This window comes from Haliotis rubra, unplaced genomic scaffold (genome assembly GCF_003918875.1).
Source record: "Haliotis rubra isolate DU_JTF1 unplaced genomic scaffold, ASM391887v1 Scf197, whole genome shotgun sequence".
Classification (NCBI taxonomy): Eukaryota; Metazoa; Mollusca; class Gastropoda; order Lepetellida; family Haliotidae; genus Haliotis; species Haliotis rubra.
In genome coordinates this window covers 315,723-329,918 of record NW_025765969.1, presented here as the reverse complement: position 1 = coordinate 329,918, position 14,196 = coordinate 315,723, and the positions used below count along the sequence as shown (strand labels likewise).

Sequence of the window (14,196 nt, the reverse complement as noted above, 5' to 3'; positions counted from 1 at the left end):
TGCCATAAATTTCACTCCTCCGTTTCGTGGAGAGCACCACGTGCAGTTTGTTTACGGTGTTACGTAAAACTTACATAAAATATGATTCGCAGTTTTATTCAACGAGGGTCAAGAAATAGGTTAGTGAGCTGGGTTAGAGTAATGTTCTTTGTTGGACGTTGGTGTCTGTCCGTAATAAACATTCGGAGCCAAACATTCCTTCACATTTGTACTCCCGCATGTCTGAGCCTCGTGATGAGGAAGGTTTTGACAGTTGTATAACCTCAGTAAATCATAACACCAGGTATTTGTCACCAGTCACACGGCAGTCGATCACGGTACGGGAAGGTATACAGTACTGTCTGTGTAGGATTTGGTGATGCACTGTTAATAATTCTAATTTGTTTTATATTTTCTCAGTTTTAAAAGCATTTGTTTTGGTAAATCTATTTATAATTTATATTTCAGTTCGCCAAATGCATTCTTGATTTCCAGAGTATCAACAAAAGATGTCGACGGTGCTATTTTGACATTAGGAAAGGTAAGAAGTATTCTAAATCATTTGAGCTTTTCACAGAAAATTCTCTCTAATACCTTTCCTAAAAAATAATGAAATAATGTAATTACTGGTAGCTGCTCTAGAATATCGCTCTAGAATATATTTGCAAACGTTTTTTATCCAAGATCCATAGGATTGTGATTAACCTACCTTGATCTGTACACAACACACCCCAAGGATTGAGGAAGCTTTGAGGAGATCCCCATCTCTGAAGCAATGCTAAAGAATTTGTCTTGATATATAACTATTTTTTACAATACTATGTATTAGGTGGTGAACAAATTCTACAATCATACCAATTATTGTTACTGAGAACTTGGGTGTCATTGCAGAATCATATGTGCAGACAGACTCACACATCTTGTAGTGAAAATACCACTCCTTACCAATGTCATCTTTTTTTATGATGTATTTTCCTGGATGATTAGGGTGTGGACTAGGTGGGGTAAGCAAGTGGTTAAAGCATTCGCTCATCACAGCGAGAGTCCAAGTTCAATTCCCCACGGGTACAGTCAACCCATTTCTAGTGTCTCCAGCCATGATATTGCCATGATATAATTAAACCCTTACTAACTCACATTGTCAGAAATATATAGAAACAATATTGTTGTACTGCATATTACATTTTTATGCTAAGTATTTCTTGTTCTCACATCTGAACATTTTCCTACTTTTCTTGCAGAGACTTATCCATCACCGAAAGTGTATGTGTTTGGGGGCGACGTCCGTTGTTGCCTTCCTAGTGCTGAGTAGACTCCCCAAGGTTGACTCGCCATCATACAGGGCTCTACACACTTCGTCTGTACATCCCCATCGGGAACAGCATCCACAACCAGCTGATCCACAACCACAGTCCAAAGCCGAGTAGGATATTCATTGTGAAGTACTTGTTAGGGGTGTCATCTCTGCCTCCTGTAAGCGTACATGTTACTCTAGTCCCTGAACCACATTAATTTCCCTACTGCCAAGCCCTCTCTGCAGTGCTAAAGCCCTAAATAAAGCAAGTCTAGATTTCCTCAGGTTCTGAATCTCTGGTCTCCCTAGGGCTCCTTTTCAATATAAATGGGCTTGTTTGTTACTATTAAAATTATATATATTCAGAGACTAAGCCTTAGTCTAATGTTACTCAAAACATAATGGGATGTATATGCATGAAACATTTCAACACCCAAAGACCTGTCTTGGGAAAAATGACTGTAGGACTTTATCATATGATACCACTGACTACCTACACCACCTTACCCCCTACACCGCCTTTGTTTTTTAAAACCTCTCCCCAACTGGACTGTAAGGGACCAGTCTTTTATTACAGGGTTGTCCAGGTGGAAGGGGTTTGTTGAAAGGAGAAGACAGAGGGAACAAGGATGAGGTTTTTTATGTTAAATGTACTAAAATTAATGATTATATTTTATGGTAACATGTCCAATTTTTATTACCCTTTCCAAATGTATGCTTTTCGTATTTTAGGAGACTAACAGCAATGAAACATAGTATATGACTGCACTAGATTCCTAGATCAACTTTAAGATCAACCTATGGAAGGACCAAGTGATACCCTATGTTACTTGTTACACATACTTCTTTGATTGGCTTTTTAGAGGTTGAGGAGATGGAGAATGAGGATAATTTTTTTTTATAGATTTGCAACTTGTTTATTCTGTATAGGCAACGTTTAGACATGGATTATGTCACATCAGAATCTATGTTGTAACGTCGCCTATACAGTATAAAGAAGTTGTATATCCATAAAAATTGTCCTCATTCTTGTTACACATAGTCAATTTATGGTCATTTGTGGATCCTTTTGGTTTTAGATCAGCGCAAGAGTGGAAGGAGCAGAGTGTTAAACAATATTCCTGAATTTTTAACACCAAGTTTGTCTTCTCAGTATGCAAAATTGATTTAGCACTGCGTTAGTGCTGTATGTTCTATTATTCAGAAAACCTGCGATGTCTAAACCAGAGTTGTCCATGGCGCTGAAGCGGGCGAAGGAGGAGGCGTTGTGGGGGATGTTCGTAGCTGACGCCATTGCGATGCCTGTTCACTGGTACTATGATCCACAGGACATCAAGAGGGGATACGGAGGATGGCTGACAAAATACGAAGCTCCAAACAAAAAGCATCCCTCTAGTATCATGTCGTTGTCAAATATTGGTAAGACTATGTCTTTATTCATGGTCAGTTTTTGTCTCAATGTGGACCAAAGTTATAATTATTGGTAACTGCCAGTTGTCTGTGGTCTGTGTTTGCCGCGATTAGGACCCCATCGCAGGGGATCGACTTATGCACGAAACATACCATTTTGACACTGATTTTAAGGGTCAAGTTTGGGGGTCGTCTTATCCATGGGGTCGTCTTATAGACGGTCATATACGGTATATATCATGTTCAAGAATGAAAACTTTTGAAACTCTGGTTATGAGAACTTATTGTAAACAAATGACTAAAGGTGTAATGTTGGTAGAATTATTATGATATATTACCTACGAGGACGGAACTATCGGGGTTCATATTTTGTTTAGTGTGACTATATTTTATTATTAGTGGTATGCGGTTGTGTGAGTTACGTCCCTTGAGCGTAAGTCAAAAAAAGCACATGTTGGGTCAGATGCGGAGCAGTGCCATGTGTGTGATTCTGATTGCAAGTGCGACTCTAGTTCAGCCTGACAAAAAAAAAAGTACAATGTGTGATGTTTAAATCCTTACAATGTTTTTATGAGGCCAATGACTGGTCTCTGTAATAAACTATTGGACACCATGAAGCTGTGTTGCAAATATATGGGGCTTCAAGTTCGACATGGGAAAAGTTTCGTCAGCGACAAAGACAGTTGCAAAAGATTTATCTTCAACTTTTTCTGAGAGTTTTGGTTCAAATCCTGGATGGGATTCAAACCCCAAAATACTATAATTTGTATGTAAATACTAATATAGCAGGGAGTGGAGTCATTCCACAGAAGACATCCTTACCTTGATGGGGTTAACCTCTTTGGTCACAGGGTGCGGTGGGGTAGCATAGTGGTTAGAGTGTTCACCCGGGTTCGATTCCCCACATGGGTACGATGTATGAAGCTCATTTCTGGTGTCCTCTGCTGTGATATTGCTAGAATATTTCTAAAACTAAACTCACTCAAATTCACTCTTTGTTCATGTGAATGAGGCGTCCAACTCTGGGTTAGAAAGTTTGTGGTTCAAACATGAGACTCGGAACTTTAATGGTCGCTACACTAAGAAAGTGTTGTCACAAATATAGCATTTGTTACCCATGAAAATGATGATCCTTTATCTGAAATACATGCCAAGGAACATGTACCCGGTACTAGTTCGAGCTATAAACATGGAACGACATTTTGCTTAAGTTTTTGTTTCAGTGGTCACAGCTCTGATACATTCTCAGTATATTAACGACATGTATGCCTTGTCTCCACCAGGGGGCAGTGGTCGAGGGGGTGACAAGGCCAGGGCTGTGATAGGTGATGTCATCCTCCACGACAAGCTAAAGTACTGGTCGGGCAACAACCACTCTACACACTATCACCAAGGTGAGACATATACCCTTTCCTTCCAACTCAGGCCCATTTGTTTAAGGTGCTGCAGTTCGCTGTGTTGTATTCCTTGATCAGACCAGAAATTCTGGATTAGGACTGTGGTCTTGATTTTGGTTGTTTTTGTTTGTTTGTTGTACACCACACTCAGCAATATTCCAGCTATATGGTGGTGGTATGTAAATAATCGAACCTGGATCAGACAATCCAGTGATCAACAGCATGAGCATCGATCTACGCAATTGGGATATGATGACGTGTCTGCCAAGCCAGCGAGCCTGACCACCCGATCCCGTTAGTCGCCTCTTACGACAAGCATGAGTTGCCGAAGACCAGTTCCAACCTGGTTTGTGGGTTTAATCCTTGTTAGCTCTGACTATGTTGCTGAAGACCAGTTCTAACCTGGTTTGTGGGTTTAATCCTTGTTAGCTCTGACTATGTTGCTGAAGACCAGTTCTGACCTGGTTTGTGGGTTTAATCCTTGTTAGCTCTGACTATGTTGCTGAAGACCAGTTCCAACCTGGTTTGTGGGTTTAATCCTTGTTAGCTCTGACTATGTTGCTGAAGACCAGTTCCAACCTGGTTTGTGGGTTTAATCCTTGTTAGCTCTGACTATGTTGCTGAAGACCAGTTCCAACCTGGTTTGTGGGTTTAATCCTTGTTAGCTCTGACTATGTTGCTGAAGACCAGTTCCAACCTGGTTTGTGGGTTTAATTCTTGTTAGCTCTGACTATGTTGCCCGGTAGCCAGTTAACTGGACACCTCGCTATCTAGACGATTTCCGAGTGTAACCAAAATGTCCGGATAAACGGGGTTCGACAATATATGCTAACTCTTTAATTGTAGATATGGACACATCCCAAAACAGACACCCATCACTAAACATATACATTTCTTGTAACCGAAATTTAGATTTTATTAGTATTTTGGCTAGTGGCTAGCGTTGACTTTTTTCTGTGATTATCTCCCCTGCTTCACTCTGTCTGTGCGTCTCGTGAGCACATGTTAGCGAGAAATCAGGTGTGCGAGTTCTATCGTAAGACTATTGTTTCAAATGCTTGGATGACAACATCACGTATATTATGAAGTTCGGAGATGTAACAAACATTCAGCACCACCCAGAAACAACTTGTTGTGAGTACATTGACATTTGTACATACAGTAAACTATGTGTATAACAAACATGCTTATATCAAACAAACTGCCTTGATGACGTGAAGATGTGGCAGAAACTTTTTTTTTGTGGAGGGTCACCTTGGCTGTGAGTAGTGATTAGGAAGCCAAGTGACGTCACTCATTCATAAACGTTGTGTTGTGTATTATTGCACAGCTACGATGCGAAAATATGAAATTTGAATCTATTCGACCATAAAATGGTGCGATTTTATGGTGTGTAAGAAACAGATTACTGTACTCATGTCTGTCAGATATAACTGACTTGTTGTTTCAAAACGTATTTAACTTGCTTTCGCTCGTTAAATACGTTTTGAAACAACTCGTTGTAAGATAAATGATATCTGACAGACACTCGTTTAGTAATCTCTATATATCAAACAAACTGTCTTTCTGTACCAGCCATTTGCTGCATATTGTAGTGGAAATGCCTATAACACACTACGGTTTTAACCAAGAAGAATTATTGGTCCCTCTTATTTCATTACAGCATTAATTTACTGTATATACTAACTCCTTGTAGGTATGAAGGCTGGAGACAGCACATTGAACGCCCTGATGGCTCTTGAGATGATGAAGACGTTTGAGAAGGTTGATCACGATATCGTGAGGGATGACCGAGACGTACGCAGTGAGGTGTTAGAGGCGTACGTCAAGTTCATGACCACACCTGGGTCTCATGGAGACACGTATGCTGAGTCCTTCCACAGATCTTTCTTCAAGGACTGGTCCTCAATGCCAACTCCACCTCAGACAGCTGACGATCTCATTGAATATGCAGAACAAAGGTACAAAAGTGTTTCATTCTAAAAGTTACTAAAGATACAACTATTGCAATTTGATAGTGTCCTTATTATTCAACAATAGGACAAAGTGCAGTGTTTCCGTTCTCCGGCATATGCCGGCTTTTTGCTGGTAAAAATGGCCCAGGACCGATAAATTCAAATGCTGCGGTCCTCGTGTCCGGTAAACATAAAATCATAAAATGCATAATACAAGTCATGCCATGTATATCAAATGTCAACGAGAAGTCGTTCAAGAATAACTTCTATCTAAATATAGTTTGTCCTGTTATTATTCGAGTTACAACAATAGGACAAAGTGCAGTGAAACTACATTCTGTTCTCCGCATATGCTGGCTTTTTGCTGGTAAAATGGCCCAGGACCGATAAATTCAAATGCTGCAAGTTTTGGAGGATTCGGTCCTGCAGGTGTCGATGGTTGTCTGAGAACTATACAAGTCTGTACTACATGGACCATGTATATCAAATGTCAACGAGAAGTTTAGATTACGATTTATATAAATTGTGACCGCCAGATTGCGTACAGGACCGGAAAATGAAATGATCGCCGGACACTGTGGCCGGTAAAAGAAATACCCAGCGGAAACACTGAAGTGTCTCAGATTTAGCAAGGAAAATTGTTGAGGGTTTAAGGGGGGTATATGTGATTGTTATCCAATAAGGTGTGTGTTCACAAATGCTTTTTATAAGTTTTTCAAATATCTCCCTTCAAGCAAAGTGTATTTTGCATCAGTACAAAGGGTAGCATTAAGGAATAACATTATCATGTAAGTATTATACTGTTTAATGATGCAGCTCATAGTGTACTGTTAAATTGAATCCAACAAAGATACCATGACATGGATAACTACAAATGCTGTTTTTACCATCATTAACATTACCTTGGAAAAGAGGTTTTTGTGTTGAATGCTTGTTATCAAGTGTAATTAACACCCTATCTGTATTAAAGCAGCAATTTACAGGACATGAATTCCTGCATCTTAAACTCATAAAAATTTACAATGGACGTAACAAAATTTATTAGGGACTCAGAAAAAGTCCAAATACTTTTTGTAAATATTCCAATCAAGCAACAATAAGTTATCACTGAGTTTGCTACTAGCTGGGTTATGGGATTATTTGCAATTTAATTACTGTAACAATGTGATGATCATGATACACAATACAATCACAGTATTAATGATAATATTTAAGTGTCTGGGACCCTTATTTTGTTGTCCAGGACCCCTGAAAATTACGAATATGATTCCCAAGGACCCTCAAATACAGGACTCAAGGTAAATCCCTCATTAAAGGCTGATTTATTTAGTATAACATGTTGTTCCTGCATCTCAGATACAAACAGAAGACAAAGGGATCATCAGACCATCAGCTGGTGGTGGTTGGTGCGTTGGTTCCTACAATTCCCTGGGTGCTGAGGAGCGCCCACAGGACAGAGACGGAGTGTGCCAAGTCTGCGGTAGACTTCATCAAGCTCACCCACCCCGAGACTGCCCTGGTGCCCTACGTAGACATGTATGCCCGTCTGCTGCATGCAGTGCTCAATGGACATGATCTGAAGGCTGAGGTGGTGAAGCTGCTTAGCCACTCGGAGCTGGGTGGGCCATCCAAGAGGGATATGGTCCTGAGGATGCTGGAACGGGCTCATGGGTAAGTTGTGTTTACTCCCATTTCCCCCTGGGGGTAGGGTGGGGTGGGGTGGGGTAGGGTGTTAGCCTAGAGGTTAAAGCATTCACTTATCACGCTGAAGTCCCTGTTTCAATTTCCCACATGGGTACTATATGTGAAGACATTCCAGCTGTCCCCTGCCGTGATATTGCTAAAAGCGGCATAAAACTAAACCCACTCACTCACTCCAATTCTCCATGTTCTTAGATGCTACTTTAGTCCGCTTCTGTGAAGATTTCATGTAAGAATTTGGCCTTCACCAAGCCATGAGACAACTCATGAGGCAACTAACTGGGTCGAGTGGTCAGCCCAGAATTATGTAACTTGCACATTCATTTTTCAATACTGGAAACCTTGATAATGATGGTCCACATTTTAAAGATTTGGTCTACATGAGGCCCAGGACAGACAAGCCCCAAACTGTATGCTATTGCAACTGTATTAGATTAATGCATCAGATTTGGTGATCCCTGTGATCTAGGTAAGAATTGGTCTTAGCTACCCATGTTTGTCTGACTGACTGAGTTTGGTTTTACGCTGCTTTAAGCAATATGCCAGCAACATCACGGCAGGGGACACCAGAAATGGGCTTCACACATTGTACCGATGTGGGGATTCGAACCAGGGTCTTCGGCGTGACGAGCCAATGCTTTAACCATTAGGCTACCCCACCGCCCCCCCATGTTTGTAGTTTGATGTGACTAACAAGATCGGGTGGTCAGTAGAGCTGTGTATCATGGCTTAAGTGGTGAGACGATATATCCCGATACTAGTTTAATGAGGCGAGACGATATATCAAGGAACAAGGAACCTGCGAGATGATTATCATCACGATACAATGGTGGCGATACGATATATATCCCGATACTAGTTTAATGAGGCGAGATGATATATTAAGGAACAAGGAACCTACGAGATGATTATCATCACGATACAATGGTGGCGATACGATATATATCCCGATACTAGTTTAATGAGGCGAGATGATATATCAAGGAACAAGGAACCTACGAGATGATTGTCATCACGATACAATGGTGGCGATACGATATATATCCCGATACTAGTTTAATGAGGCGAGATGATATATCAAGGAACAAGGAACCTACGAGATGATTGTCATCACGATACAATGGTGGCGATACAATATATATCCCGATACTAGTTTAATGAGGCGAGACGATATATCAAGGAACAAGGAACCTGCGAGATGATTATCATCACGATACAATGGTGGCGATACGATATATATCCTGATACTAGTTTAATGAGGCGAGACCATATATCAAGGAACAAGGAACCTACGAGATGATTATCATCACGATACAATGGTGGCGATACGATATATATCCCGATACTAGTTTAATGAGGCGAGACCATATATCAAGGAACAAGGAACCTACGAGATGATTATCATCACGATACAATGGTGGCGATACGATATATAGCCTGATACTTACAGTTTCTAAAAACAGATCAGACATGATAGATAAATGACTGAAACTTTATTTGCTATACAGCAGAACTTGTGTTATATTCACACACACTGTTGATCTAATACAATTTCAGCATTTAATGCTTAAGAAAGTAGTCAAACATATTCAGTATACCTTGATCTGATATAAATAAATTTGAAACTGAAGTTTTCCTTGGGAAGTTGTGTTTCTACACCAATGCTTTCACAAACAATTCAATGTAATTTATATTGGAATTCAGAATCACTGAAAAAACCCTCTGAATTCTGCTCTCTAAATTTTATCATATCTTTGTTCTCTTTCTTAATAAAGCTAAGATATCCTTCATAGTAGTTAATAAATGGTGTTATTTGTCAAACAACTAAAACATATTTCAATTACTTGAAGACAAGTATTCTACAGCTCACAGAGTTTGAAAAATGTTCACACTCTTTCACATATACTCCTTTGTCCCTTCCACTATAATGCACTTACATTTGATCTGTTTCTTAGTACATTGCGTAAGTAGTACCGGGATATATCGTCTCTTGTGGCGATACATCGATGTATCATGGATGATCGTGATATAAATATCCTGATATATTGCCTAAATGTGTTTTGCATTGTTGCACTTCAGATTTGTGCATTGATGAAGTGTTACACCACTAGTGGTAGGTGACGATCGCGAACATGATGATTGATGAACACCACTGAGTACTATTGATGAATTGTTACACCACTAGTGGTAGTTGACGATCGCGAACATCGATACTATCGATGAATTGTTACACCACTAGTGGTAGTTTAACGATCTGGTGAACATCGATACTATCGATGAATTGTTACACCACTAGTGGTAGTTGGCGATGAGCGCGAAATCGAACATCGATGAATTGTTACTATCGATGAATTGTTACACCACTAGTGGTAGTTGATGATGTGAACATCGATACTATCGATGAATTGTTACACCACTAGTGGTAGTGGTAGTTGGCGATGCTGCGAACATCGATACTATCGATGAATTGTTACACCACTACCATTGGTGTTGACGATCTGAACATTGATACTATCGATGAACTGTTACACCACTCGAGTGGTAGTTGACGATTTTGAACATCGATACTATCGATGAATTGTTACACCACTAGTCGATGAACATCGTTACGATGAACTGTTACACTAGTGGTAGTTGACGATCGCGAACATCGATACTATCGATGAACTGTTACACCTCTAGTGGTAGTTGACGATGCGAACATTGATACTATCGATGAACTGTTACACCACTAGTGGTAGTTGACGATGCGAACATCGATACTATCGATGAATTGTTACACCACTAGTGGTAGTTGACGATGCGAACATCGATACTATCGATGAATTGTTACACCACTAGTGGTAGTTGACGATGTGAACATCGATACTATAAATGAATTGTTACACCACTAGTGGTAGTTGACGATGCGAACATCGATACTATCGATGAATTGTTACACCACTAGTGGTAGTTGACGATGCGAACATCGATACTATCGATGAATTGTTACACCACTAGTGGTAGGTGGCGATCGCGAACATTGATACTATCGATGAATTGTTACACCAACTAGTGGTAGTTGGCGATGCTGAACATCAATACTATCGATGAATTGTTACACACCACTAGTGTGGTAGTTGATACTATCAATGAATTGTTACACCACTAGTGGTAGTTGACGATGCGAATGTCGATACTATCCATGAATTGTTACACCTCTAGTGGTGGTTGACGATGCGAACATCGATACTATCGATGAATTGTTACACCACTAGTGGTGGTTGACGATGCGAACATCGATACTATCGATGAATTGTTACACCTCTAGTGGTGGTTGACGATGCGAACATCGATACTATCGATGAATTGTTACACCACTAGTGGTAGTTGACGATGCGAACATCGATACTATCGATGAATTGTTACACCACTAGTGGTAGTTGACGATGCGAACATCGATACTATCGATGAATTGATCCACCACTAGTGGTAGTTGACGATGCAAACATCGATACTATCGATGAATTGTTCCACCACTAGTGGTAGTTGACGACGCAAACATCGATACTATCAATGAATTGTTACACCACTAGTGGTAGTTGACGATGCGAACATCAATACTATCGATGAATTGTAACACTAGTGGTAGGTGACGATGCGAACATCGATACTATCAATGAATTGTTACACCACTAGTGGTCAGACTCGCTGACTTCTGAATTGTCTGTTCTAGAAGGTTCCCTGTCATATAACTCAAATCTTGCTCAAGTATTGCTCGAATATTGCTCAAATATTGCTCAAGTATTGCTCAAATCTTGCTCAAGTATTGCTTAAATATTGCTCAAGTATTGCTCAAGTATTGGTCAACAACAAACAAACATTACAGCTGGATCTGTCAAATTCAAATGCAAAGTAAGAATTGCTAAAATAGTTTCACCTGTGTCAGTGCCCTTTGCTAATCTACAGCTGTTATATTGTTCAGATCTCCCGAAGGGTCCGAGGAGCGTCTCCGTGCATACCAGTCTGCCGTGGGCAACCTGGGACTGGCCTGCTACATAGAGGGCGCTATCAGTTCTCTCCTCTACCTGGCTGTGGAGTTCAGTGATGACTTCGAGGGCGGAGTTCTAGCTAACGCTAATGTTGGAGGTAGGTGGCCAAACTAACAATTGGTAACATAGCATCCAACGTGGGAGTATTTGGTCCTTGTAGAGACGCTATGGGTATAGTTGAATGTAAAACTGAATACATGTTAATGACATTTGTACTGTGCATGTTTCAGATGAGAAGTGTGCATGTTTCAGGTGAGAAGTTTTCAGATGAGAAGAGTGTATGTTTCAGGAGAGAAGTTGGAATGTTTCATGTGGAAAGTGTGAATGTTTCGGGTGAGTAGTGTGATTGTTTCAGGTGAGAAGTGTATGTTTCAGGTGAAAAGTGAGTGTATGAGTTCCAGGTTTGACAATGACAGCGGCTTTTAGCAATATTCCAGCAATATGTTTCAGGGGACACCAGAAATTGGCTTCACACATTGAGGTGAGAAGTGTGTATGTGTCAGGTGAGAAGAGTGGATGTTTCAGGTGAGAAGTGGGAATGTTTCAGGTGAGAAGTGTGTATGTTTCAGGTGAAAATAGTGAATGTTTCAGGTGAGAAGTGTTTCAGGTGAAAATGTGAATGTTCAGGTGAAAGTGTGATGCGTTTCAGGTGAAAGAAGTGGAATGTTTCAGGTGAGAAGTGTATGTTTCAGGTGAAAATAGTGAATGTTTCAGGTGAGAAGTGTGTATGTTTCAGGTGAAAATAGTGAATGTTTCAGGTGAGAAGTGTGTATGTTTCAGGTGAAAATAGTGAATGTTTCAGGTGAGAAGTGTGTATGTTTCAGGTGAGAAGTGTGTATGTTTCAGGTGAAAATAGTGAATGTTTCAGGTGAGAAGTGTGTATGTTTCAGGTGAAAATAGTGAATGTTTCAGGTGAGAAGTGTGAATGTTTCAGGTGAGAAGTGTGTATGTTTCAGGTGAAAATAGTGAATGTTTCAGGTGAGAAGTGTGCATGTTTCAGGTGAGAATTGTTGATGGTTTTGGTGAGAAGTGTGCATGTTTCAGGTGAGAAGTTTTCAGATGAGAAGTGTGTATGTTCCTCATGAAAATAGTGAATGTTTCAGTTGAAAAGTCTGAATGTTTCAGATGAGAAGTGTGAATGTTTCAGATGAGAGGTGTGGATGTTTCAGGTGAGAAGTGTGTATGTTTCAGGTGAAAAGTCTGAATGTTTCAGGTGAGAAGTGTGAATGTTTCAGGTGAAAAGTGGGAATGTTTCAGGTGAAAAGTGGTAATGTTTCAGGTGAAAAGTGTGAATGTTTCAGGTGAAAAAAGTGTATGTTTCAGGTGAGAACTGTATGTTTTAGATGAAATCTATGTTAGTTTCAGATGAGCACTGCGTGTGGACTTTATGTATTCACTGTATGTTTCAGGTAAGGGTTGTTTTTGTTTCAGGTGAGAACTGTCACAGAGGAGCTGCTCTGGGAGCCCTGCTGGGAGCTGCAGCAGCAACCCAGGGGAAGACAATCCAACAGAAATGGAAAGATGGACTCGGGTCAGCTCGGGAAGGCATCAAGACTGTTGTCTCACAAATGAACAAAGTTTGAACATATTTTTCATAATGAGATGTGCTTTCTCTTGTGCTGTGATTGAAGATCTGTTGGAGCTTGACAGGTGCTTGTGACAAGCTGACAGATAGTTGGTGCTGTTAATCATTTTGTGGGGGAATGTAGAATGTTGGCCATAAGGAGGGCACAATATGTGGATTTTTATCCAGATCTTTGTAAGACATGAGGTTCAAGGCATTTCATATATTTATGTTTAGTTTCAACTTGATCATCCCTGTAAGTTATGTCAAGATGAAACTCTTGACACTGCTAACATCATCCCCTCGGAACCAGTGAGCCACTGAAGAACTAAACTTCACATGCTTGTTCCCAGCACAGATTACGCACAATTTGCTCAAAAGGTTTCAATGTAATTATCAATACGGCCAAAATGGTAACTTTATGGTTACATCTATTTATGGCAATTTTTGTGGCAATTCTACTCAGACTGATTTCAATACTCGTAAATTATTTCAAAATGCTGTTCTTTTGACACCTATTATCTAATTGCCAGACTTAACATGCATGGCACCATGTTATGTTCAGGACGTTGAGTTTGACTATCTTAGGTTCTGTATGTAGGGGCGGTGGGGTAGCCTAGTGGTTAAAGTGTTTGCTCATCACACCGAAGACCCTGGTTCGATTCCCATGGGTACAATGTGTGAAGCCCATATCTGGTGTCCCCCGCCGTGATATTGCTGGAACATTGCTGAAGGCGACGTAAAACCCCATTCACTCCCTGTTATGTATGTATTGTAACAGTGTCCTTGTATAGGACAAGGATTCTTGTATATTTAGAGACACTGTGTGGAACTTAGTTACATGGTGATGGTTGTGTGTATTTAT

The 14,196-nt window shown here is 40.3% G+C and overlaps 1 protein-coding gene across 3 annotated transcripts; it reads left to right on the top strand.

The window, feature by feature from the left end:
* The first annotated feature begins 9 nt into the window (after positions 1–9).
* On the top strand, positions 10–13,915 carry LOC124274981. Of its 3 annotated transcripts, none has more exons than XM_046710355.1 (9): positions 10–119; positions 448–520; positions 1,221–1,402; positions 2,478–2,692; positions 3,967–4,077; positions 5,777–6,041; positions 7,392–7,706; positions 11,701–11,864; positions 13,199–13,915. In XM_046710355.1, exons 1-9 carry the CDS (start codon positions 82–84, stop codon positions 13,348–13,350), a joined length of 1,515 nt encoding a protein of 504 aa, XP_046566311.1. In that variant the 5' UTR covers positions 10–81; the 3' UTR covers positions 13,351–13,915. The 3 variants fall into 3 exon arrangements, with proteins under 3 accessions (XP_046566311.1, XP_046566312.1, XP_046566313.1); XM_046710356.1 differs by having other exon boundaries at positions 17–119; positions 475–520; XM_046710357.1 differs by lacking the exon at positions 10–119 and adding an exon at positions 200–327.
* The last annotated feature ends 281 nt before the right edge of the window (positions 13,916–14,196 follow it).

Excerpts from the sequence above, each read along its gene's own strand:
- LOC124274981 (XM_046710355.1), top strand. The coding sequence starts at position 82 with ATGATTCGCAGTTTTATTCAACGAGGGTCAAGAAATAG. Across the intron at positions 6,042-7,391 it reads ATTGAATATGCAGAACAAAG|ATACAAACAGAAGACAAAGG; the intron begins GTACAAAAGTGT and ends CCTGCATCTCAG. Across the intron at positions 11,865-13,198 it reads AGCTAACGCTAATGTTGGAG|GTGAGAACTGTCACAGAGGA; the intron begins GTAGGTGGCCAA and ends TTTTTGTTTCAG.